Consider the following 27451-nt stretch of genomic DNA (forward strand, 5'->3'; position numbering starts at 1 on the left):
GTTGACTCATGTAATTGCATTAATTTCCATCGGAAAGGTGCAGCTAAAGTTGAATTGCTGCATTAAAAATAAGTGCTATTATAACCAAAACAATTTAGAAGATTAAAATTATAATATAGAGTGCATTTATTTATTAGGTGCAACGCCCTCATATGAGAGCAAGCTAGCATCCATCGCTGTCTGGGACAAATCCTAAATTGACTAAAAGAAACAGCACGATCAAGCATTCAAGCAACATAACAATATATTGCTGAACTTTCACAACATAGCCCCAAATTTATTCAAGTAAATAACACTCTTGACAGTAAAGATAAACAAGAACAAAACATAAAGACAACAACTATATCCCCTTCACTTCCTCGTCGTTCTCATCTTCACTCCAGCAGCATTTCAGAATAGACTTTGGAGATGCACAGCCATCAACTCGAACGAAGCTATGGAACATAACTGCGCCACCAGCTCCAAGCTCTTCAGTGCCCCTCTTGTCACAGTAGTATCCTTCAATATCCAGGGGAAACTTGTCAAGTTTTTCACCATGCATGTCCATGTGCAGAGCAACAGAAAACTCAGCTGGATGGAAGCATGCCAAAACCCTTTCAACAAGTTCGGTCAGAGACAGGTCTTCATAGTCATAACCCACAGCTTCAAAACTTGCGTAGCTGAAACCATCTTCTGGGGTAACATGGATGGTGGATATTGCACTTCCTTCTATTCCATTCATTGAATAACCACAAGGGTCAAATTCAAAATCACATATATCAGATTGTGGAAGGATCTTATTGATTCCAGAGTTTGTTGTCATCAAAGCTGCTGAAGATGTGTTGTCTTTGAAAAACACAGATGCACTTTCCTTATCCAAACCCGTCATGCACATCTCAAGGCCATAGACGGCTTCTGATGAGCCTTTTGGCTCTGCACTAGCAGCATAGATGTGCCAAATTTGTGACTTGTCAGGGTCACCCATCACATAAGCTTGGCCACCAGAACCAAGATTTCCGAAATAGTTGTTAAGAACAGCAACTTCCTCTGAGAAGTTACGGTGAGGGAATGGCTGTGCCTCAGGGAAAATGAAGCTTCCACGAGTGTACCTCACAGATTTCACAGCAATGTTAAGGGAATCAGCAAGCTTAAGAATGACAGGGATGGACAGAAGCAATTTCGTAGTTCCGCAAGTTTTGATGATAACTTTGTAAGGATAGACAAACAGGCTTGACTCCGAAAGAACATAAGAATCAACATAATCATTTGACAGAGAGCCAACAATAGTGCACTGTGCTGGGTTCAGAATCTCATCCAATTGGTCTCTAGACAATTCTCGGAGGCCTAATCCTTCAGGGTCAGCAAACACACCACGCTCATAAAATGATATCTCAAGCCTCTTTTCATAGCCTTCAAAACCAATAGCTGAGCTTGTCAAGGCCATATTGACTCAAAGGGAAAAAAAACTCTTGCTGTATGGAGACTGAACAAGAAAAGCAAAGAAGGGGACAGGAAAAAGGAGAAGAGGAGACTAGGACGATATCGCAGTATGCAGTATGCAAAAGTATGGGACTATGTTGCAGCCAAGGAAATTTCAGGATGGTTTGCGGATGCACTGCACAAGGAAAAAAAAATTATGTTAAAAAACAAAATCAATCAGTCTAAATAGTTAATGACTCCATTCATCAGAGGAAATGAAGTAGGGATTTACGTTTGAGTAAGCAGCAGATCTGAACTTCTTGATTCCACCGTGTGGTCGAACGTCTTCAATTATGTAATCGAGAGGAGCTTCATACAAAAAGGATTTACTACTACTGGACTTCTTCTCTCCACCTTCAGACTCCATTAGCTCATTCAAAACCTCCTGTCTAGAGGAAAAAAGCAAACACTCAATAACAATCGGGTATTACAAATTAGCCATGATTTCCAGATATATATTTTAGCACAAAGGCCACATTACGAAATTAAATTCATCGAATACATGACATCTTAACCACTACCAAGTTAATGGAGATACAATCAACAATGAACCAGAGATATGCTATTAATTTAAAACCAGATTGTATGACATGTATGTAAATCAACAGCATCAACAAAAAGGTACCCAGAAAACAGAAGCATGATCCACTATTTTAAACAGGTTTAAGAAATTAAAAGAAACATGAGCATTCTGAAATGGCCATCAAATTTGAGAGAATTACTACAAATTTAGAATCAATGTCAATAATCAAAGCCTCAAAATCTCCTTCCAGGTCCAAACAAACACATTAAACAATTTAAAACAAGAGAACAAGCAAATAATCAGATTAAAAACTAGGTCTAATTTCTCATACCGAAGGGAATTTTTACAAAGCATCAGATTCATTATCATGAAATGATATCCATCCACAAATCATAAAGAAAAATTTATAAAAAAAACACAGCAAACCAAATAGAAATAAAAAATTGAATCATATATATTCATATAAACCATGAATCTGAAAAAAAAAATTGAAATAAAAATCTGAATACTCACAATTATAGAAAATAGCAAAAACGCAGACCAATGTATGGTTCTCAGATATCACGATCAGGCTTGGAATCAAAATTAATCTGAATCAATAAATAAAAAACTGATCAGCAATTGAAATTGTGAAAAAAATGGAAATTGAAAGAGAAAACAGAGAATCGCAATGCACGTACAGCGATTGGGAAACGGAGGAACAGAGAGAAATCGCAGCGAATTCTATGAGTGAAAATGGGAATCGGAAACTCGTTTTGATTAGGTTGTGGATGAGTACAGAGGAGGGTGGGTTTATATAGGGGCTCAGGTGAAGGTTCAATGACGATAATGCCCTTCTCTTTTTCCTATTTACGATCAGCACACGTTTATGCTACAAATTTGGCATAGAATCTTTACTTACGTGTAAAACAATCAATTTGTTAAAGCCATGCAATTGCACTTTTAGACTTTAGTCTCTCGCTTGATGTGATGTGATTGTGCAAATGAAATGAGGTCTTGAACTTTGAAAAATTTAGGAGTGGTAAAATGGGCTTAATGCGCTGGGCCAGCCTGTTTGGTCAGTCTTTTTTTGCGGGCTGGGTTGAGATTTTCAACTCCAAATATCAAGATAGGGTTAGCTAACCCCGCCTCACATTTTAGCGGGTTGTTCCAGCCCGCCCCACCAATCCATATTGTCGCTCCCAATGGTGATGAAGATTAGAAAGACGATGATGGTGGGATGATGAAAAAGCATATGCATCTTCTTCTAAGAAAGCATCTTATGTTTCAAAATACAGACTATGTTAGAACTTAGAAATTCTGAACTAAGATTATGTTATTTTGAGATTGTTAGACTTTGATTTGTGCTTTTGTTGTTTTAAAAGACATTTATGAGTTGTGAATTTTTTCAAATTGTGAGTTGGTTATGAATTTGTGGTTTTTATTCTTAGTATAATTGTGAAATTAGTTCTACTTGAGATGAATCAAAATCCAATAGTAATGTTTACATGGAACAAAAAAATATGAAGAAACCATGTCTTCGTGTTATAGTGTCGCTAATTGCCAATTTTAGCTTTTTGTCTATTGCACAAGGAAAATGAAGCAACATTTTTTACGTTTAACTAATTGCGCAACATTTTTTTCATTGTATACTTAAAGTGGGCTAGCTCGCCAAAATCATGGGTTAGGTTGAGACTTTCAACTCAAACGTGAAAAGTGGGTTAGCCCAACCCAACCCGCATTTCGCGCGGGTTGGGCTCAGCCTGCCCCGCCAACCTATATTGCCACCCCTAGAAAATTCTTGTTTTGATCTCTCACGTTTGCTTCTATTTGCGACTTTGGACTTCTATCTATATTTAGTGTAAAATCTAACGGTTTAAGCCTTAGAAAATTATTCTAAAATTAGAAATCGAGAAAATTCATCATCTTCATCTCATTCTTCCATCATTTTCTCCATCATTAAACGCGGAAAAGTCAAGAAAATTTATCCAGAAGAACCTCACTTCACAACAACTAATCTCCCAACTCTCATCCTTCTATGCTTGTCCAACAACAATAAATAGAAAAATTCCAACTTCGATGTCTTCTACTTCCACAATGAACATAAAGTTAGTATTTTTCTCTACTTTGCTTCCACTTCGCAACTCCACTTCATCTACTTTGCTTCCGCTTCATAGCTCCTCCTCCAATGTGGTCAAATCTAAAGCCAAAGTAAGCATCTTTTGGTTTAAACTTCAAAGAAAGTTCGTTATTCAGATTAAACTGCAAAGAGAAATCTACACCTCAAATCTTCCTCTTCATCACTACATGTGTCCTCCACGAGACCAATTCTAAAACCCTTATACTATAAAACCCTAATTCAACCTTGCTTCTCCAAATCTCCTTATAACTTCAAACCCACGACACAAAGTGCACATGTGGGCTTTTTATCAGATAAAATGTTCACCCTTAGCGATGGATTTTTGGATTTTTGTTTGATGATTGTGTAAGAGTTGGGGAGGATTGGGGGTTTTGTTTGTCTCATTCTCTAGTTCAACCCATATCCAAAGCTAGAACTTTCTCTTCCTTCTAAATCTTTCCTCTTTTGCGACTTCTAACCAAGTTGGGCACTTCCTATTCCTTCTTGATCTCTTCTTTGCTTCTACCTCTAACCAAAGTGGGCACTTTATCCTCCGTCTTGATCTATTCTTTGCTCTAACCTCTAACCAAAGCTTAGGATTTTCTCTTCCTTCTCAATTTGGATTTGATGGTTTAAATGTTTGAAGGTTTAGAGGGTGGGGTAAGGGTAGAAGAAGGTTTGTTTTTAGGTGATGATGTTGAGAATGGACTTGGAAGATAGGGGAGGTGTTGAGGTATCTATTGATGATGATGATGAGTGAGGGCTTTGAGGGTGGCCCTGATGGAATCTCTACATGAAAATGAGAAATGCAGGTTGATTTGACAATGGGGTTGTTGTTTTTGTGTGAAAGCAAAAAAACTTTATTTTGGTCTCCTTATCCACTGAACTTTAGAGTTCTGTATTTTTTTTTTTCTGGATCTCCTTTGGCATTTCATATATCTCCAATTAAATCCAGAAAGACAAATTTTGGGATTGAGTCGATGTTCAAGTTTTGATACTTCAAGTTCATCTCCTTGTTGAGTTTATTCACTTGGATTTGAGCTCAGAATTGAAGCTTGGGATTTCTCATTGTTATTCTTCATGTTAGAATTATATAAGATGAATAATCTATAATAATTTACAATTGTTATTTATCTCTTTGAAAAAAAAAATTAAACTCATGACTTTTCATTTTTCATATTACTTACACACTATCATTCATGATAAAAAAAAACAAATTTGCCTATATAAACAAATTAGACACTCATAAATGAAACTAGGTAATGTTTTCAGATATGAACAAATATCAACAATTAAAATTAGTTAATAAATAATTTAGATAAAATAATTATAAGATTAAAATTTTCGCAATAAGGTATTTGTGTATTATTTGAAAAAAATTATATATTTTTTGATCTATTATATATTAGTGAAAATGACTTGAGAAGGAGGAAAATATTTACAAAAAAAAAGTGAATAAATTTAAATTTAAAAAATAATATTTTACGTTATTTAAGAATTTTTTAAAGAGCTATTAAAGTTACGATTTATTATAATTTTAAAATTTAAAATTACTTTTTTTGTTGATAAAAGCACACAAACTATGCTATTATTATAACTTATTTGATGATATTAAAAAATTACTATTTAATATAAAATATTTCAAACTTACATAATTATTTTTCAAATAAAAAATAAATGAATTATTAAATTATTAAAACTAATTCAATGTTAATTATTAAATTTGAGTATGTCTTTTTTTTACACAAAGTAAACTCTAAATTGTCTCAAAAAAATTGCTTATAAAAAAATTATGATTAAAATTATTTTTAATATTTCTTTATAGTATAATAATTTTTATATAATGTTAATAAAATACTGTAAATAAACTCGTGCAACAAACATGTATTATATCTAGTATTACATAGTATAGTAAATAGTAATTATTACCGGTTCAACCTCAATTGAACCTTTAAATCTTGAACCAGTGTCTCGATCAATTTAATGACCAGTACGACTTTTTAAACATTGGTATTGGCCATAAATCTTTTCCATATGCAAAGTTTCTTTAGCTCAGCTAATTATCATCACTTGACAAACGGCTAGCCACTTGTGCATTGGCTAACATATCTTTTAACTCACCCACTTCTAATTATTATGAATATGGCCAATATTTGGTGCAACACATACATAATTGAAAAAATAAGGATTTTTTATAGGCTGAAAAAAGGATAATGGTGGATTTTTTTTTATAAGCCAAAATATATTGAATAAGAAGTAAAAAGGGTACTTTTTTTTGGTTCATCGGAAAATAGTACAAATGGTACTTCAATTCAATACAAACTAACATGAAAAATAGTATAACCGAAAACTAGTCAATTGGTTGACTTTTGCTATATTTTAGCTAATTCGACTTACAGTAATTCCCGCTGCGGAAAATTGCTTTCCATTCAAAAAAAAATGACTTACAGTAATTCAAACTAGAAATTATATAATGGCACGTTGTTGATCATGTGATTCATAAGAGTTGAGACAATTCTCTCGTGTCATATGGCTTCACTTTGAAATAAAACTTATTCAAAAAATAGAGAACTCTTTTTTAAACAAAACTTAAATATTATCAATTTTACGGAATCTAAAAAAAAACTTTGATAAAAAAAAAAAAAACTAGAAAAAAAGAGACAAAATAGGAAGAACATGACAAGTGGAAGGTAGAGCTTGTGTTGTTGTCAACAATATTCTATTTGATAGGCACAACCACAGCCAAGGAATCGACTAAAAGTAAGCAATAATGTATGTAGCTATGAATTGAATTGGTTCATTGACCTTTTCTCACACAATCAAATCCAATCCTTTATTCTATTCTCTGTCCACGTTCAAATTGCATTGCTATTGTTATCCCCACAAAGAATCCCATTAATTTTGCACCTTCTTCCTCGCTTAATAGTTAATTAATGACCACTAATCTTCAATTTTGGTGCAAGTTCCATTCTGACCACAACATCAAATCACATGTTTCAACATTTTATCATGGTTCTCCTTATCCACCAGAAATCAAAATTCCATACACACTATGATAGTGTTTATTTTTAAAGTAAGATTCAGTATTTTTTAATTTAATTTAAAACAATAATTCAACCTAGTCAATTTTAGAAATAAATACTTTCAGGGAATCAGTGTCAGCCCAAGCGTGAAGAAAATAAAGACTTCAAGTTATCAAGGTCCAATTGACCAAAAAAAACGGTCCAACAAAAAAAATTCAATAGCTTGATGGATGGTATATTTGGAATAAAACTTCTCTTAAAACATATATGGTCATCATTTCACTATAACTTTCATTCTTAGTTTCTTATATATCTCATTAATTGACTTTAATTTTCACTAAAAATATATATCAAATGAAATATATTATGAAAGTTAAATGAGTAAATTTGAATTTTGAGAAACCTGAAAAGTAAATTTTAGAAAGTTTATAAATTTTTAACCAATTATTTTAATTAGCTTAAATAATTTATATGTATCAAAAAGCTTACATAATTTATTTGTCTCATTAATAAGAAGAAGCGCGACACGCGAACCTCTAGCACTCCATTGATCAACGACGTTATAGTCACCTTGATCGTGTAAGACAAATCAAACGACCCCCCATAACACGCAAACCTCTAACACTCCATTGATCAATGATGTTATAGTCATCTTGATCGTGTAAGACAAATCAAACGACCCCATCGATCTTTGTCCTACCTCAAACTCATGATAAAAGGCAAGAAAAAGCATACAAGGTACACACTTACAATCATCTTCCCAACTTTTTACTCACATACTAACTTGAACTATTGAGTGTGCTTGCAGGTACCATCACCAAGTCTACATCACGACAGCGGAATCAATGAGCACCACCATTCAAACTGTCGTTCCCCACTACTCAAAACACTCACTGATTGGTTGGCTTTGGTTGTATAGCAAGTGCTGATTGTGTTAGTTTTTTTGGGATATTGTGGGCTGTCATGCGTTCTGTAAAGGGGTGGGATATTTTATTTATGCATGTAATGTTGCAGGTCTATGTTGGGGTCATTCTCCATGTTTGGCTTCATGTTTTTTATTTACCTTCTAGACTCTTTTTGATGTATTGTGGGTTGAGTACCCCTTATACTTCCAATAATGCATTTATTTGCTTATAAAAAAATAATGTGATTTGAGAGAATAATATCTAAATATACAAGTTTGTTTGTAACAAAAAAAAAATACAAGTTTGTTTCATTGTATGTAAGTGGGAGTACTGTTTTTTCTTAGCATGAACACTGTTTGTTTTTTTGGTTACAGAGGAAAAGAACACTGTTTGTTTAATTATTCTAATTCTCTGTCTAGTGTCTACGTAATAGGATATTTTTTTTGTTTTAACTCAGCAATGATTGTGATGGAATCTGCAACTTTGATTTTAATTTTGAATTTTGTCCTAAAAATTAACGAAGCATTACAAGAGTGTATTATGATTGTTAAGCTTTTCGGCCAGAGTCACTTTCCATCTATGTTGCACGGGTACGCCAAAATTGGGAGAGTACCCGTACCGGGTACGTACCCGATACAGGTACGTCGTGGGTACGTAACTGGTACGTACCCAAAAACATCGTCAAACAAAAAAAATCCGGGTATGCTGTGGGTACGTTTTGGGTACTCCGTGGATACGTTTTGGGTACATTGAGGGTACGCCGGATAATTTTATTTTATTTTTTAAATGAAAAATGTTCAAAACTATGTCGTTTTTTAGTTTTTTATGTAATTTTAAAAATTAAAAAAATTATTCTCAATTTATTCAAAAGATCAAAACCTAATTTACCTTTCACTCTTTCTAATATACGGCTGCTATGAAGAATGAAGAGAGAGAGCCGCTCACGTTCTTCTTCCTCCCATCATGCCACCATTGAATCCACTGTTTTGTAATGGCTTTCATGTTGGTCTTTGATATGAGTATTAGTCAAAAAATACGAGTATAGTACATTAGGAGATTTGATATTCTTAATTAATAATATTGTGGTAGAAAACATTTTATTTTAATATTTTTTTTGGTTACTGGAGGAAAAGAATTTTATTTCAATATATACATATATATATTTATTTATTTATTTATTTAAATAAATAAATATCTAACCGGCGTACCCCGTACCCGTGCAAGATAGCTTTCCATGTTAGAAAATAAAGCAGCACTTTTGGTCTGTTCAACTCCATTTGCTTATCATGTACCGAAAATTGAAATACAAGATGTGATGGAATTTGACCCTTGTGCACCAAGTGTTAAAAAAAGATATGTCATTGTCACCACTTACAAATTACAAGGCAACAAGGCTTATATCCAATAATGGTGCTTAATCACAAATATAATCGAAAAAATTGTAATCTTGTCAATTGTCAGTGATTGTATAGGAGAAAGACACTTTTGGACTCTTCTATTTCAAGTGGAAGTAGTGGTTATCTCGCATGCAAATAGTATTTCACTATGTGCTGGTATCTATTTTCATGTTACCTTTCGCTTTTCTAATTTTATATCATTATATGTCAAATTCAAGTGGAATAACTTAATACCCATATACCATATAAATAGTATGCCCCCCCCCCCCCAATGGCTAGCAAGTAGAGTAATACCAAACAAAATGCACATTTCATTAACTTGAATGCACAATTCAAATCAATTACAGGATTCTCTAATTTGTACAGAAATTGGCGAACCCTGAAACCTACATGCATGACATTATTACATCCCAATAATTTCATCTCATCAATTTAAAAGATTGCAGCTTGAAGTCTTCTTCCCAACTCCTTCCTGCAGACAAAAAACACATCAAAAATGTCAGAACAACATCAACCAAATGTTTGGATTTGGATTCCCTGCAATCAGAGAAACCCCACATTCACACAACTGATCTTAGTTGAACGATTCTCACATTTAAGTTTTAATAAGTAATTCAGTTATTCAGAATAGTAGTTCGGAGTGTGAGGCATCCGATTAAATGATTAAACGTTTGAATGTGTGAATGCGAGATTCCACTGACTATTGGAAATCCAAATCCCAAATGTTTCATGTGCCACATTGCTAAGGGTTTAATGTAGAGTTTACCTCATCAGTAGCCTGTCAAAGCCTGATGCAGCCAACATCCCTCTATTCTCCTCAGCCCTTCTAAGGAGGTAAGGCATAACTGTCTCTACAGGTCCAAATGGCATGTACTTGCTAACCTGAAACCCTGCATTGCTCAAACCAAAGGAAAGTGCCTCTGACATTCCATGTAGCTGTGCAAATTCAAGCTTGTGGTTCACCTTTCCAATCCCCAACTCATGTGCTTTTGCTGCAGCTAATTTCCCTACACAGCATTTCATATACAAATATATGTCACACACAGACCCATCAATTTAATTCATTGGTTTTCTTATCATAAATCGTCACATCATGAAAATGAATTAGCCAATATTACCGCATTTGAATACAGATTAAAGAGCACTTATTGGATAAGCTCGAACAAGTGCTCTTTGGCCTGCATCCAAACTAGACCTATGTCTATGCAATGTAAACTACCTGATTCGACATTGTGAGTTGCAAGAACAACCCCACCAGGGCCATTAGCAATCTTCTCAAGCAGATAAGATGAGCAGTCATTAAAGCACTTGTGCGTGTCCTGGATGGTATTATGAATTGGAGATGCATATCCCAAAGACGAAGCCAAACTCCTTTCACTTGACATATAAGCACCCCTCACCAATTTGAACCCCATTGGGACACCCATTTTCTCAGCAGCCTCGGTTGCCAGCAGCAGCCTCTCCTTGGCATCTTTCAGGTATGTTTGAATGGTTCCAAACACGATGGGGTTCTCTCCTTTGTTGTGCACAATGGAAGAAGAGTATGTGAAGTAATCAATAGCAGGTTGAACTGCAGTGTGCTCTGCATCAACCAACAAAGGAATATTGGCCTGCACGCACTTCTGGCAAAGCTCAAGGAATCTCTGATTGGCAAGCTCAAGATCACTCTCTTCTTCACGGGTTAGGGGCTCCGGTCTCTTCCGGGTGTGGTACAAAGGGCTGCACTTGGCAAAAATTGGCAAAGAATCTTGCTTCCATGGCAAATTGAATGAAGGGTCTTTCTGCTGCCATCTCAGCAAGTCACTGAGTCTTTCTAGCAGACTCATGGGACATATTGCAGTGATTTTCACAATGACAAAGCTCACCTATACCACAAAAAAAATTCAATTTTGAAACCATTAGAACACACCCAACATAACAACAAAAGCACTCTTCCACATAAAAATGGGTAGAGAAAAGCACAAGCAACCACATTGTTTTGGTGGTCCACTAGTGCAGTAGTGTCTTTTTACCACAATTTTTTTGACATTTGACAATGAAATTATGGTGTTTCTAGTTGCTGAAGCTGATATCAATGATCAATCTTTGTCCCTAGTAGTAACATTAACAGCACTAGATTTCACTCCTTATTCCATGTCATAGCTCCAAACTTGTGTTGCAGCACTCATCAATGATGTGATTTTCGCATCCACTACCAGATCCATGTAAGTTTTTCTCATCTCAATGCCAATCATTGCATCACTCCCACAGCGCAATCATTGTTTGCCTTCTGTTACATGCAAAAAAAGGCCAAAAGACCAAAAAGACAAAAACAACAACAACAGCAACAAATAGTCCTTATACATGCTCACCAAAATTTGCATCCCAATTTCACAAAATTGGTGATGCAATTCAAATGCTCTTTGGTACAAATTGAAACAGAGAATGAAAGTGACATGCACAATTATCAAATCAAATCAAGTTCAAGGTCACAACAATGTCACAATTTCATACCATGACATTGTTATTCTTCTTATATATTCACATCTTTCATACTCAATTCAATTTCTTGGTACCAAATAGCATTACTAGCATGTAATTAACAATTTGAGTCAAACAAAAACTGATGAAATTGAAATGAAAATTTGCTTACCGAAGAAGGAGGAAGCGATCTGCTGACATCAACGGTGTGGAGGAACCCTTTATGGTTGCGGTCACACCCATCATTGTCATTGGCGTCTTCAACGCCGTACACGAGCATGCCGCGGAGGCCAGCTTCGTTCAATTCCCTGATGCTCTTCCCGGCGGTGGTAGCGTCCTCACCGGCGCAAAAATGTCCGTAGAAAGAGGCGCGAATGGCGGCGAGCGCAACCTCCTTAAGACCCTCGGTTTGCATGAGCTTAGATCTCATGAACCACGTGCCAAGGTCCACCATGGGCTCAACGGCAGTGGCATGAAGCACGGCGGTGGATCGGAGGAGCTTGGAGGTGGGTACGGCGGAGAAGAGTTTCTGAACGTCGTTGAAATTGAGCTCAGCGGGGTCGGCGGGGGGGGAGAGGAGGGTGGTTGCGGCGGAGGACGGTGGTTTGGGAGCGGCGTCGATGAGACAAGGCGGAGGAGAGAGAGTGGGGGAGAGAGAAGAAGGGTGTGGAGAGGTTAACGGTTTTGTGGCGGTGTTGTAACCGAGATTCCTCAGGATTCTTGGAGGGATCACACGAGTGGCCATCAACGGTTTAAACACACACCACGTAGAACGAACGGACGGTGAGGATGATGGTTTCTTTCTTCTTCTTCTTCTACCTCTCTTTTGTTTTGATGGTGGGTGGTGGTGATTCCTCTTCTCTCTCTTCTTCACCTTTGAGAAACTGTGAGATCTTGGAGATGTAAAAATGTGAAGTTAGCAATGTGGGTATGGGGATTTTTATAGGGCTAAACTTGAGGGTAGAGTTACAATTTGAGGAGGTCAAGACAAGTGGATTGAAATGACATTGTGATGACAAGGATATGAGCAAGCAAAACCTAATTTTTCTATCTTTTCTTCTTTTTATTTTTAGTAGTCTTTTTTTCTTTCCTTGATAATAGGTCTTATCTTACTCAAAGTTTTGTTTTGTTTCCTTGATAATAGGGTCATATGGTCTTATCCATTGTCACCATTTATTAGTAAATTGTGATTTTTTTATTTTTTTGAGTTTTAGTGTTTTGTGAGGAAATGGTAGTTAGTTGAAAGCAGCAAGGGTGAGAAAATGTAGTAGGCTAGAGCCTGAGTTGCTGAGTGAATAATTAAGTTTAAAATTGAGAGATTCTAGGTGACACATGCATAAGTAGGATATCTAACCGTATTTGAGATGGTCTCAAGATCTATTATCTCTCATCATTTAACACATGTTATATAGTAGTAATTATAAATGGTTACTTAAATAATAAAAAATTAACAAATTAATTAGTGTCACTTTTTATTTTATTTTATACTAGTATTTTTTACCCGTGCATCACATCTTTTTTTTTTGTGTTTTTTTTTTAAATGTGTTATTTCTTAAAAGATATTTTATGAATTAAAAGAATAAATTTATTTTAGATATAAGAAATCATAAATTTGTAAGTTTTTTTAATGAATGTTTGTTTTTTATTTTTTCCTAACACAGTATAGTGAATGATTTAACCACACATTTATCGTGCTCAATAGAAAGTGTCAGCCTTTTATAAGAGAATAGAGAATAAAACTCAAGGCATGTGAAAAAAAGATAGAGTGAAACTGATGTCCTAACGTATTAATACAATTAAGGGTGTACTCATTTCAAATTCCATTAAAACCTTGACGGTAGAAATCAAGAATAAGAACATTTTTAAGTGTAATTTAATTTTAATATAGTAAATGAATAAAAATTAAAGGATTTAATTAATTATTTCCGATTAGTTTAGAATTTTAATTAAATTACATTAGAATTTAGTTTGTTTTCCTCTTGTAATAAAAAAAAGATTATAATTTAGTTTTAGAATTATAAATAATCAATGCAAATTAATTTTTGGAATATAGTGATAATCAACATTTTAAAGTGAAATAATAATGCATTTTATTACGTATCCATTATTGTAGAAGTTCCTTCATCAATTTTTTTTTTCAAAAAAAGTTTATAAGTAATTAATTAAAAATTACTATTTTTTGTGAGGTTTAAGTAATCTTTCAAAGACATGTGCCCAATTTCAGCCGTTACATTTTTTTAATTTGAAATTTTGAATAGCTTTGCATTATATATTATCATATACTACATGTAACTATTCAATTCTTTCTTTGTTATGATTCCTCATTAACTTTTAATTAATCAACAAAATTATCTCAAATTACATATTAATTTTTTGACTATATAATTTTCTAATAAATAAACTATAAAAAAATCCCACAAATTTTTCACTTACTCAAATAAAAAATTAAATTAGGATTTTAATTTTTTATATTTCAGTTTCAATATGTTTGAGTTTCCCCTAAAGCAGTTTCCATAGCATTTTAATTCTCATTTATTATGCTTTAAAAAACTATTAGAAATTCAGAAGAACAAAAGGAAAACCAAAGAATATTCTATTAGGCAAACACTAACTCAAGGAGCCTTAATGACCCTCACATAAAAATCGTGTGCATTACACCAAAAGCCAATACTCTCCTCCCAAATTCAGCATTTTTCCAGAATTCATACCATTCGCTCCCAGGTATAATTCTTATTTTGTTCTCTTACAATCCAGCAAAGCTTTCTCAATCTTTGTGTTTCCAAATCTGTCAATAAGCTTCACTCTTTTGTGGCCATGAAACATATTCAGAAGGGAAGTACTACATTTGTGCAAAGTGCTTGTTCTTATTCTCAATTTTTAACACCACCCCACTATATATAACCATATTCCTTATAAACAATTTCAAGTAAGACACAAAGTAGTTAACAAATAAGAGTGAGCAGGAAAGTGCAAATTGGAGGTTCCTCTTTTAAAATTTTAACACCACCCGACCATATATAACCACCACCATTATCCTTATCACATATAATACTTAAGAGTGCCGAAAAATAACACACCAATGTCAGTAGAGAAGATTAAAAATACTCTAGTATCTTGAAAAGTAAGGTAAAAAAAATCAAGTTCAGTTGCAAATTAAATCGAAGCTCAACATAAAATCAATTAAAGTTTAACAACAAAATAAAAATCCTAATTATTGATGAATTGACCACAAAACTATGAATTCGCAAATTACTTGAAAGCCATTACAAAATAAGTTAAAACTATTCTATTAAAAAATCAGTACAGCTCTCTTCCAGTGTCTCCACCAAATAGATAAGAGGAATAATGTTGAATAAAAAAACATAATACTGTTTTAACCTGCCTAAATTTCTGCAAGTTTTCCCATTTATCTAACCTTATCCAGATGGTAGGTAACAAAGGTGATAATTGTTTTTGTCAATTGATGAATTCTTTTCATTTAGTGGACCTCAAGTGATTAAGCCACGAATAGAAGTATGCTTCAAATGAAATGGAGATGGCAAAAGAACTAAGAATAGGTAAGCTTATGACATAAGGCACCATGAAAGAACTAAGTTTAAAGGCATTGTAACATAACATAACAAATAGAATAGAAATCTGAGAATCACAACAGTATGCATTTATGAGAAATGAAGAGACCAAATTATGTATTACATAATGAAAAAAACAGTGTTGTAAACCTATGAGGTATGTGTTACAAAAAATGTGATGAAGTTCTTAGATTGTCTATCTTGGGTAGGTGAATTAAAAAAATAAAAATAAGAGACGAATGCAACTCATCAGTGGTTTGAGGGGAGAAGAAGATACCGGTGAAAAATTGAAAATTGGGAGAAGAAGAGTTAAAATGATTTGAGTGACATTCTAACGTTGCAAACTTGCTGTAGATGGATCAACAATGACTTCTAAAATCATGGCAGATGATGGTCATGAAAATACACATTCTCTAGAACTGCAAGCAAATTATCCGTCCATGTTTTTGATTCTGTAGCATAAAGATGCATACAATGAAGTTAACAATAGCAAAAAAAATTCAAATTATTATTGTCAAGTTAACAACAACTGCACTAACATATATAGCAAAATATGTCTGAATTATAAATTAGAAACTATTTCTTAGAGAAAATGCCAACATGAAAAGCAAAAAAAAATGGTATTCAAAAGAGAGTTCTTACAGTAATGTAGAGGATGATAAGTAGGATTTGTCTGTTAAGACAAAAGAGAGTTCTTACAGGAAGGGAAGATGTGAGATAAAACAAAAGATTATTGAGATATGAAACTGAATATAATCAAAGGAATGAAGCATAAGTGATTGAGTTATACCTTGATGTGAAAATTGGCACAGGTGGTGCAGAGGGTTGGTAGAATCGTGTTTCTCTGTTGCATGCGTGCTTTGATTTGAGAGTGTCTATGTGAGGAAAGCTTGTTGAAGACATTTTATGGGGAGATAGTTGAAGCTAAAGAGGTGGATGATAAAGTGGAACTTGAGAAGGTGAAAGAGGAAGAGACAATGCAAACTTGTTTGATCTTAGGAGTGCCCATGTGAGGATGAATTAAATTCATTGAATGGTGGGAAGATTGTTGAAGCCCAAGAGGTTTATGAGAAAGTGTAACTGATGAATGGGGAAAATGAAGAGGCATTAACATATGATGGATGCCAACAACATTGCAGATGCAATCAACGGTCCTGATCCAATCTAACGGAAATATGTAGCATTTTTACATAAATACCCATGCTTGATTTAAAAGTGGTGTACAATGAAATATTGAATGACAAAGCCGCCCTCCAGGCTGCAAAAACTTTCCCTTTATAGATAGATAGATAAATAGATAGATAAATAATTAAATTATTTTTTAATAAATATATTTCAATTTGGATATATTTTATATTTAAGGGCACAATTAACGAATTTCAATTTTAATTGTAATGAGTACCTAACGAATACGATTTCAGTTGGTAAAACGTGGTTGGTTTAACTCTTAGGTCGAGAGTTTGATTGTTATGAGCCTCTCTCTCGCAATTTAACACACAAAAAAATACATATGTAATAACTAGAAATTTAATTTATTTAAATCTACTTTTAAAAATTATAATACACTTAATAAAAAAAATTAAGATTAAAAGTACCATTGACACCATTTCAAAAAAAAAAGTACCATTGACACATAGTGCCCTAGTGAGGTTGTTTTTTAAATAAGCCAAAGAATATCAATGGTGTTAAGAGTACCAATGGTGAGAAGATGTACTAGTCTAGAGCGTGAGTTGTCAAGTGAGTTTTTTTTAGATAAGCCCAAGAATTATATTCAACCTCGGCACAAGGGGTGTTAAACTCAAGTACAAAAAGGAAGAAAAGAAAAGAAAAGAACAAAGTCTAGAAGTTCAAAAACATGCAAATAACATAGTCAATGATCATCCACTAAAACACACCCAACAAATGAGGCCAAGACTAAAGAACCACCAAACATGACCAAGCCCTATAAGATGCAAGGCTTCACCAATTCAAACTCTCTACCCAAAATTATAAAATTGATAATCAAGCAACTGGATTTATCTCCTTAAAAATCTCTCGTCTTTGCCTTAATCCAGTGTCTTCATCCCTAAATATGATAATACTCCTCAGTATAATCAAGACCAAACATGAGCCACCCACACAACTAGTTCTCCCAATCTCTGAGATTTCTTGTTAGTGAAGGGAATTGATTGAAATGCACCTTTAGTTGAAACACCAAACAAGCTGTAAACCGTACACCACAATCCACGTTCCTCAGCCTCAAGACAAAACGGATAACAAGAGTCATCAAGACTTAGAGTCACTCCACGCCTGCGCAAATTGTCCTTAGTCTGAATATGATCCAACATCAGACGCCACACAAAACCTAATTTTTCTATTTTTTTTAGTAGTGTTTGTTTTGTTTCCTTGATAATAGGTCTTATCTTACCCTTTGCAAATTTGTTTTGTTTCCTTGATAATAGGGTCATATGGTCTTATCCATTGTCACGTTTTATTAGTAAATTGTGTTTTTTTTTAGTTTTAATGTGAAATGGTAGTTAATAGTAGGAATGTTGAGAAAATGTAGGGGTCTAGAGGGTGAGTTGAGGGAATGAGTTGTCAAGTGAATAATCAAGGGTGGTTTAAAATTGAGAGATTCTTACTGAGACATGCATGACTACAACCTAACTGTATTTGAGATGGTCTTCAATATCTACTATTATCTCTCATCCTTCAACACATGTTACATAGTAATTATAAATGATTATTTAAATAAAAAATTAATAAATTAATTAGTTTCAGTTTTTATTTTTATCATAATTACATTGTGATTTAATTAACAAGGACATATTTTATATTTAAGTGCATAGTAATACATATATATATATATATATATATATATATATATATATATATATATAATGAATGACTACCCAATAAGTGACAGTCGAGTGGTAAAAGTTATTGTTTGAGCACTTAGGTAAAGAATTTGATTGTTAGGAGCCGCACTGTTATGAAGATTTTTTACCTTTATCACACCCAGGTTAGAATTGCGATAGCAATTTAACACATAAAAAAATATATTTAAAATCATTATAAATTAAATTTACTTAAGTCTACTTTTAAAAATCATACATTTAATAAAAAAATTATAGAATTAATATATTCAAAAATTAAATAAATATTCCAATCAAAATTTAAGTAGATGCATAGACATTAATTAATTCGTTTCATTATGTTTGAATTACATTATAAGTTTATAACACACATATATACAATAAAGGAATACACATCTTATGGTCATAAGAAATACATTTTCATTGATATATCATGAGAACTTACAAGCTTTGTCGCATTTTTTTCCCTTGATAAAAAGAACACGCACTAATAATGTAAAAAAGATTTATCAGTGTTCAGTCTTTTTTTAGATGATAGCTTAAAGAAAAACAAAACATAAAAGGCCTAAGTACTGGCACACCTTGATAATTACTAACCAGTCACCACTAGTAAAGAAACAACCTCAGTTGGAGGAGACTTGAACACAATTAATGCATCCATCAAAACTACACCCTACTTAGCAATAAAATTAGTTGGAGAATTCTCCTCCCTCATAGTATGATCCCGAGTCACACGCCAAGGCCTTTGTAGCAAAGCATGGATAGAGTTCAAAATAGCCGCAAATGAAACTTTGTATCGCTCACACATGCCCCAAATCAATCGCCAACGTACGTAGAGTCGGAAAACTTAACAATTTGTCTAAATCCCCTACCCCAACAGATGGAAAGACCATGACGAACAACAAGAAGCTCAACCTTCAAAATCTCTGACATAATCAACAAACACCAAAATCCAACCACCCACCTACCTCATTACGAACCACACTACCAAAGCCCACAAGCACTAGATTCCCCTCTAGAGCTCCATCAACATTAAAACAAACCCACATATCCTCCAAATCCAAAAATTAAAGAAGGGATGACATGTTCAAACCATCGCTAGAATATAGAGGCAGTTAATTCCGCGGTTGCTAAAAAATGATGTTAAGGTGACTCGCGGCGCAAAAAATAGTGATGGTTGGACAACTGACGAGAAATTTTTTGCGGCGGTTTAAACCGCCGCTATTTACAAATCCAACAATCGCTAAATAACGCATTTTGGTGTAGTAAAAGTACCATTGACACAAATCCTTCAGCCTAGTTTCAAATATACTATTGGAGTTCAGTGCATATAAATTAAATTATTTTCCTTTCTTGGGACATATTAGTCAATAATATATATTTTTTTGTAAAATAAGTAATATTTTTCATAAGAAATAATTTAAAGTTCGCAAATTCTGTTTTTGCTTTTTTGTTATGTTTTGTTTCCTTAATAATAGGTCATATGGTTAGCTCTCACGTTTTATTAGAAAATTGCGTTTTTTATTTTTTATTTTATCTATTTATTTTACTTTTGAGTTTTGGTGTTTTGTGATGCAATCAAAAGAGAAGTGTGGATGAAACAATACTGGCAATGATAGTTTTAAGACTTTTAAGAGTACAAATGGTGACAAGATGTAGGGGTATAGAGCGTGAGTTGCCAACTGCCAACTGAGTAATTTAGGGTTTAAAATTGAGAGATTCCATTTTTTATAAGTAAAATTGAGAGATTCCTTCAAAAAGAAGGGTTCGCCTAATATGCACCACTTTTAGAGTGGTGCAATTTTACACAACTTACTTTGACCGATTATAGTAGGTCAGCACATTATTTATTTTTAAAAAAAGTATCATTAAAAATTTATTATATATTAAATTTATTTAAAAAAAGATGTGTTGACCTGTTATAACAGGTTAAAAAAAGTGGTGTAAAGTTACACCACTCTAAAAGTGGTGCATATTAGGTGTCACCCACAAAAAAAAGCAAAATTGAAAGATTCCTAATTGAGACAGCATGACTAGGATACACGAATACATTGTACTTGAGATATTGTCTTCATGATCTATTATCTCTCATCATTCAATACATGTTTCATTAGTAATTATAAATGATTATTTAATCAATACTTCAATAGTAAAAATTAATAAAGTAGTTTTGTTTACGGAAAAATTAATAAAGTACTGTAATTAGTTTCAGTTCTAATTTTTTAATTATTTTAAAAATATTTATTGATACGGTTAACTAATTAGATTTTATTAAAAAAAACTAATTAGATCTCAAAAATGAGGGGAAAACAAATTTTTATTTGATTTAATTAATTAATGTGACACATCAATGTGTCAAAACTCAAAAACACGTGATTACGATGTAAAAAATATTTTTTGTCTGTCAAAATCAAAATCAATATATATTAGAAAAGAAGAACTTCTATCAGGTTGATCTAGTGACGTGTAATTCTCACGTTAATTCTCAGTGACGTGTAATTCTCATAAAAAAAAATCAACGTGTCATTCTCAGGTTAATTCTCATAAACAAATACATTTTAAATTTTAGATTTGATTAAGATTTATGTTGTTTATTTCTTGATTTTATTTTAATTTATTTTTTATTTATTTTAGAGTATTAATTAATTTTTATTGAATTTTCGGATTTTTAATTAATTCACGATTTTATGAGTTTTTATTGTGATTTGTTAGATTTTGATAGTTTTTATCTATATTTATTTAGTACCTTTTTAAATTTTTGATTTGATTAGGATTTAGGTTGTTTATTTCTTGAATTTATCTTAATTTATCTTATTATTTATTTAATGTTATTTTCAGGAAATATTTTATTTTATTTTAGATTTATTTTTAGAGTATAAATTAATTAGGATTTAGGTTGTTTATTTTTATCTTAAATTCATTAATACTCTAAAAAAAATCTCACGTGTCATTCTCAGGTTAATTCTCATAAAAATAATTTCACGTGTCATTCAATTTGATAGATTCTCTTATGTTTTGTTACTTTATCTTAAAACCGAATACAATAAACATATTCTCCGTGTAACGCACGGGAAAAAACATTAGTTAAACTGAAAAAGTAATAAATAGCTTTTGGTAGAACTCAAAAAGTATAAAATTACTATATTAACTCTTACATATATAATTATAAGCTCAGACAACCTACTATATATATATATGTTTCTTCTGTACGATCTCGGTAAAATTTGAAAAAATACACCTTAAAATATTGTAACTATCTTAAACTCTTGTTCATTGACAACTCATTATTGATCACATGTCCAACCATCTAAATTCATGTGAAGGCACGTCAGTATTTGTGTACATAACCTTCTATTTTTAGATTGTACGGTTTGTTGTTTGTGGTCGAAAAGGACTAGGCAAGTTGGTGTTCTTGACTGTTTGTGGTCGAAAATGACTAGGCAAGTTGTCATCAACAAGGAAACCAGCTAGACTCCAGCTTAGTTTGTTTAGGAGTGAAACCAAACCCCATAATAATTCATTCATTGACAAGTGGAGGTTAAAACTTAAAAGTTAGTGCTTAAATGCAAGTGTGTGTTTAGATTTTCCTTAAACTCAACAAGGACCAACATTGAAGTTAACATGAGAAAATTCTGTTTTTCTGATCCACATTAAACTCAGTGTAGCAAATCACATCTCTGTTGGCTCTAATGCAAAACAACCACACACTTAAAGAACGTCTACAACTTTAATTTCTGCTAAACACATGAACTCCACGTGATAATTTTGTTTCACCAATTCACGTTAAAGTTAGCGTGCCAAATTTTTGTTTCTCTAATACTATGAGATATGTGAAACACGTTAGCGCTTGCATCAATTGCAAAAAGAGGAGGTGGCTTCAGATTTATGTTGTTATATAGAAGAAATCATATGAGCTTGAGTAAAGTTTGGAGGTAGCCTTGTAATTAAGAATGTTATATTTACATAGACGGTTAATGTTATAGGTCTTTTACGATCCTATCGGCCTAATTTACTGGTCATCTGCATAACTGCTTTGTCTTTAGTTCTCTCTAACTTTCCCTCTACATGGCGCAAAATGTCTTTTCTACCTGTGATAAGGTAGCTTCAACAAATTTGTAATACAAACTTGCACACATTTGTCTTTTTATTCTCATACCTCTCCTAAACCTGTCCCTCTAACATTGCCTCGATCTACATGCAACTTTTCCCTTTTAACTTTATCTTTTTTTTCCTTAAAAAAAACATGGATCCATTTTTCAAAAGAAAATTAAATGAAGTTTAAGGAAGCAAGACTTGCTAAACTAAGCTAAGGAAAGAAAAAAGAAAGTAGAATAGCCATAATAACTGTTAAAAACTGGTCACTATAATGCCCGTCATTCCATTAAAAAAAATATAAAACACAATCTAGAGAGCTGAATCCAAAAGGTAAAGTTACATTATAAAATGTGGAAGCTTTGATACAGTGAAACATAATGACTATCCCGTAGCAAAGCAATGCTTACTAAAGTAAGGGGTAATAGCTCCCAACTTGCACAAATTTTCTTCAATTTGAAGCAAAGAACTATGGATTTCTCTTATAAGTTGCTCCTAGAAGCAAATACCTCAGTACTGCAAACAGGGCAAACCTTGTCTGTTTTCAACCAATTGTTAAGGCATTCAGATGGTATAGATGTTTGCAGGAAAGAACTGTCAATGACTCACCGTATCTAAAAAGTTGTGAAGAATTATGATTAAAGAAGAAGATGACATGACATTTTATTTCTCTTACTAAAACGAAAGTTTATTAAAAGAAAATTATTGATAACAACGTTTTCAAGTAGGCTATTACAAAGTATCACAAAACAACCAAATAATGTCATCCCTACCAGACCCTTGATTTGCTAAAAAAATCTGCCATTACGTTCCCTTCTTCAACATACGCCTTACCCCTAAATACAAGAAACCAAAGGCATTAAAAAATCTATATGATTAAAACACTAAAATAATTTCCAATGTCTTTGTTGGGGAGAGTCACGGCGAGGACCCATGAGTCAAGACCGAGGGGAAACACTAACGAGATCTTGGACACCACATCTTAACCCAAAACCTTAAGGTATTAGGTTTATGGGTCCATCTCCTTATAAACTCCCCCTATTACCTTGACTTCTCTGATGTGAGACTTGACTCTAACACTTGATTCTAACAATCTCCCCCTCAGATTCCCTTCTTTTTGTAAAATAGTGGGAAACCAATCAGCCGGGTATTTCGTACTTAGGTGATGTTGTCAGAGAATGTAAATACATTTCTTCTGCTTTTAGTTTGTGTACTGTCTCCCATGTGAAAAGGGCTTGTAATTTAGTGGCAGATTTTCTATCCAACCTAGCCTTTACCCTACAGGAAAATTGTTGGATAGAAGATGATCCTCAGGGGCCTCTATTTTGATTTCTGTTGATGTACCAATTGCAGTTTCTACTGCTAATGAATGAAGAGACATTACTTAAACTTCAAAAAAAAAAAAACAATCTCCCCCTCAAGTGTGAGTCCTTCAACCACATCACTCATAGTCCTCCCGTTTGCGGAAGCTATCCACCCTTGCACCGCCGTTCGCTGCCAACGGAACCTGCCGCCTAGCCACACTGCTAAGAAGACTTTCGACACAAGGAGCCGTCATGGTCCCACGAACCATCGGCTCTGATACCACTTGTTGGGGAGAGTCACGGCGAGGACCCATGAGTCAAGGCCGAGGGGAAACACTAAGGAGATCTTGGACACCACATCTTAACCCAAAACCTTAAGGGATTAGGTTTATGGGTCCATCTCCTTATAAACTGTCCCTCTTACCTTGACTTCTCTGATGTGAGACTTGACTCTAACACTTGATTCTAACAGTCTTTTATCACCATTCATTGTCCAACCAACTGCCAACGAAGTATCACTTTCAATGATATCATTGTGATAATTAAATTGATGGCAAAACAACAAAGCATGTAAGATTGCTTTAACTTCCTCCCCAAAAGCCCATAAATGCCCTGTTGATTTCGCAAAGTATGAGATTCGTGGAACTAATCATGCCTTTACACTTATCGTCGTAGAAGTTCCTAGTAAAGATTATGGTTCTCGAGTATCTAATCAATTAATCCCACAGGGAAGCTGAAGCGAAAATGAAAGAGTAGGTGAGGAACAAGGGGGATGCCACAAAATGGAAGCTCTGCTCGCTTTAACGCTCGTTTAGTAGACAACGAGCGGAGTGCATAAGCCCCTTACTTATAGGGACGAGTACTACACGAGCTCGTAAGTCAAGTACGGAACAAGGAGAGCGGCCTCATCTTGTTTGCCTATGGTGAAGCGGTCCCAATACATGATCATTGCAATCTCTCAAAATACCATCAACTTGGCTTATACTCGGATTTCTTTTAGATTCTCCATCCACGTTAAATTTCAGTATACTCTCAAGAGGTGGCACCCATGCAATACTCTGACGCACATGAACAGGCCTAGTAACTCTAACACATTTTAAACCAACCACAAATTTTTCTATGGAATACGGTCCCAAGACACCTTAAACCATTGATATAAATGCGCTAAATGATAATCCTAGATACTATCAATACATATAACCTTTTGATTAAAAACAATTGCATTTCTTTCCAACCACAGAGACCGACAAAGAGCAAAAGGGATGAGGGACCAAACACCACCCATTCCAATTATACCCGAATTATACGCTCCATAAACATAAATTTCAATATACTTCCAAAAGGCAGCACCCAACTACGGGCAGTCGTCCCAAGACCCCATTAACCCACCAAAATAAATGTTTAAATAATAATCCCAAATTCTATCAATACATATAGCATTTTGATTAAAAAAATGTATTTCTTTCCAACCACAAAGAACAACAAAGAATACAGGGGATGAAGGGCCAAACCCTTGCTCCTCATCCCTTGTATTCTTTGTTGGTCTTTGTGGTTGGAAAGAAATACAGTTTTTTTAATCAGAATGCTCTTTGTATTGATAGAATTTGGGATTATCATTTAAACATTTATCTTGGTGGGTTAATGGGGTCTTGGGACGACTGCCCGTAGTTGGAGTCGCCTTTTGAAAGTATATTGAAATTTAACGTTTAGGATCGTCTAAAGATAATTCGGGTATAATTGGAATTGGTGGTGTTTGGTCTCTCATCCTTTTGCTCTTTGTTGGTCTTTGTGGTTGGAAAGAAATGTAATTGTTTTTAATCAATTGTATCTAAGATTATCATTTAGCCCATTTATATTGGTGGTAAGGCATATGTTGAAGGAGAGAAAAGTAATGGCATAATTTTTAGCAAATCAAGGGTGTGGTAGTGATGACACTATTTGGGTGTTTTGTGATACTTTGTAATAGCCTGCTTGAGAAGGTTGTCTCAATAATTTTCTCTCAATAAACTTTAGTTTTAGAAAGAATGAAAGAAAAATTTCATGTCATATATCTTCTCAATTATCAACTTGTGGACCCGGATTATTACCATGCTCATAATTGAAAATGATATTGTCTGTAGAATTCATAAGCTGCAACATCTACAAAGGAGAACCTAAAAACAATAGAATTTTATGAATCACTTAAAAAGAAGATATTTGAAAAAGGCAAGCAGTGTAAACTGAAATTTTGATATGAGACTAACTTACACTACAAAAAAAACGCTATTTAGGGGGGGTTATTTAGCGGGGGTTTTGATAACCTCCGCAAATGTGGGTAATTTTTAATAGTTAAGGGGGGTTTTAATAACCCCCGCAATTTTTTTATTAATTAACCCTCTTACTCTCGCACTCTCACTCTCAGAACTCTCACTTCTCACTCTCGTTCTCGTTCTCTCTCGTTCTTAGTCTCGTTCGCCATGGAAGCTCACGATTTCAAGCGATTGCAACTTGATTTGCACCGATTTGCACCGATTTGCACCTATTGATCTCGTTTTTCACCGATTTCCACCGATTGCAACTTGATTTCCACCGATTTCAACCTCCACAGATTTCTACCACCGCACGCCGCCGTAGCAACAGCCTCCTCCACCGTCGGTATGACCTTGTTTTCCACCGATTTGATCTCGTTTTTCACCTTTGCTTTTCTTGGCTTCAAAAGCTGACTAACGGTTTCTTCTTCTTCATTCGCAGTTCTCTCTGCGATTTTCTCATGGATCCATCGCTCAGAGACTCAACAACCTCTACTCCGTCGCATGCTGCATTCTCTGGTACCGATTTTTTCTTAATTAACTTATTCAGATTTCTAAATTAGGTTTTCATTAGTTGATTTGAGAAATTGGGTCTGGTTTGGTCTTCAAAATGCTGGTTTGCAAGTCAGATTAAGTGGTCTACACAGGACACTTTGTATTGTCATTCACTAACACAGTATGTAATGATCAAAACAAAACTATTCATATATGTAATGACCACGTGTAGGTAGATATGTATAATCAGTAGTAGACACAATTGGGTTTGGAGGGGAACACAAAGTCATAGAGTTTGTGCACTTAAAAAGCTTATACAATGACATGAGGTCGTTTTGTGCTTAAAAAGGGAACAAATCCATATGGTTTTGTGAATTAAATGAAAGAAATATAGATACTCTAAACAGTGTTTGCCAATTGTTATCTGGTTCTTTCTTTTTGCCAAACCATCAATTTTTAGGCATGTTAGGTTAGTCAATAATGCCCTTGAAGAGCTAATTAGACAGATAAAACTTGCACATACAAGAACTGTCAGCTAGTAAACAAATAAAATGCCTTGATTGTTGATAGAATGATATGCTTCTGAGGTTATGTAATAGAGATAACTTGCCTTGATTGTTGATAGAATAATATGCTAGAATAATATCATATCATGACTATGAGGTGCTTTTTATATTTTCTTGCTTTTTATAATCCAGCATATCATGATTTTGTTTGAGTAAACTTGTCCTTTAATTGTGCTGTTCGCTTCACTATTACATATCATTAGAAGCATATCATGAATGAAAATACATATTGAGATATGCAAGATCAGATAGTAAGGGGAATAAGAGAATATAATGCATAATGTGAATTTCATATCATGAATGAAAATACATATTGAGATATGCATACATAACTTAAAATCTTTTAAATTTCATACTTATACATAATGTGAATTTCATACTGAGAAATGCTTGTTTTTTGGAAGACCCGATTTTCTTT

The 27451-nt window shown here is 33.8% G+C and overlaps 2 protein-coding genes across 3 annotated transcripts; both read right to left on the reverse strand.

Annotated features, from left to right (window-relative positions):
• Positions 1-102: 102 nt before the first annotated feature.
• Positions 103-2797, reverse strand: LOC130728708 (S-adenosylmethionine decarboxylase proenzyme-like). 2 transcript variants are annotated; one of them, XM_057580256.1, is made up of 4 exons: positions 2662-2797; positions 2495-2571; positions 1691-1843; positions 103-1594 (listed from the first exon to the last, which is right to left on the reverse strand). In XM_057580256.1, the coding sequence occupies exon 4, from the start codon at positions 1421-1423 to the stop codon at positions 341-343; it is 1083 nt and encodes a 360-aa protein (XP_057436239.1). In that variant the 5' UTR covers positions 1424-1594; positions 1691-1843; positions 2495-2571; positions 2662-2797; the 3' UTR covers positions 103-340. The 2 variants fall into 2 exon arrangements, with proteins under 2 accessions (XP_057436239.1, XP_057436238.1); XM_057580255.1 differs by having other exon boundaries at positions 1691-1847.
• Positions 2798-9692: 6895 nt separating this feature from the next.
• Positions 9693-12787, reverse strand: LOC130728711 (proline dehydrogenase 2, mitochondrial-like). The gene is made up of 4 exons (XM_057580259.1): positions 12037-12787; positions 10624-11269; positions 10171-10411; positions 9693-9876 (listed from the first exon to the last, which is right to left on the reverse strand). Exons 1-4 carry the CDS (start codon positions 12607-12609, stop codon positions 9837-9839), a joined length of 1500 nt encoding a protein of 499 aa, XP_057436242.1. The 5' UTR covers positions 12610-12787; the 3' UTR covers positions 9693-9836.
• Between the last annotated feature and the right edge of the window lie 14664 nt (positions 12788-27451).

Source organism: Lotus japonicus, chromosome 1 (assembly GCF_012489685.1).
Source record: "Lotus japonicus ecotype B-129 chromosome 1, LjGifu_v1.2".
Classification (NCBI taxonomy): domain Eukaryota; kingdom Viridiplantae; phylum Streptophyta; class Magnoliopsida; order Fabales; family Fabaceae; genus Lotus; species Lotus japonicus.

What these genes read in the sequence shown, in the direction of transcription:
- LOC130728708 (XM_057580256.1), bottom strand. Translation starts at nt 1,423, where the DNA reads ATGGCCTTGACAAGCTCAGCTATTGGTTTTGAAGGCTATGAAAAGAGG.
- LOC130728711 (XM_057580259.1), bottom strand. Translation starts at nt 12,609, where the DNA reads ATGGCCACTCGTGTGATCCCTCCAAGAATCCTGAGGAATCTCGGTTAC. An exon ending in GATCGCTTCCTCCTTCTTCG is followed by an intron (nt 11,270 to 12,036) that starts GTAAGCAAATTT and finishes TTTGTGGTATAG; the next exon opens with GTGAGCTTTGTCATTGTGAA. An exon ending in TTTGACAGGCTACTGATGAG is followed by an intron (nt 9,877 to 10,170) that starts GTAAACTCTACA and finishes TTTTGTCTGCAG; the next exon opens with GAAGGAGTTGGGAAGAAGAC.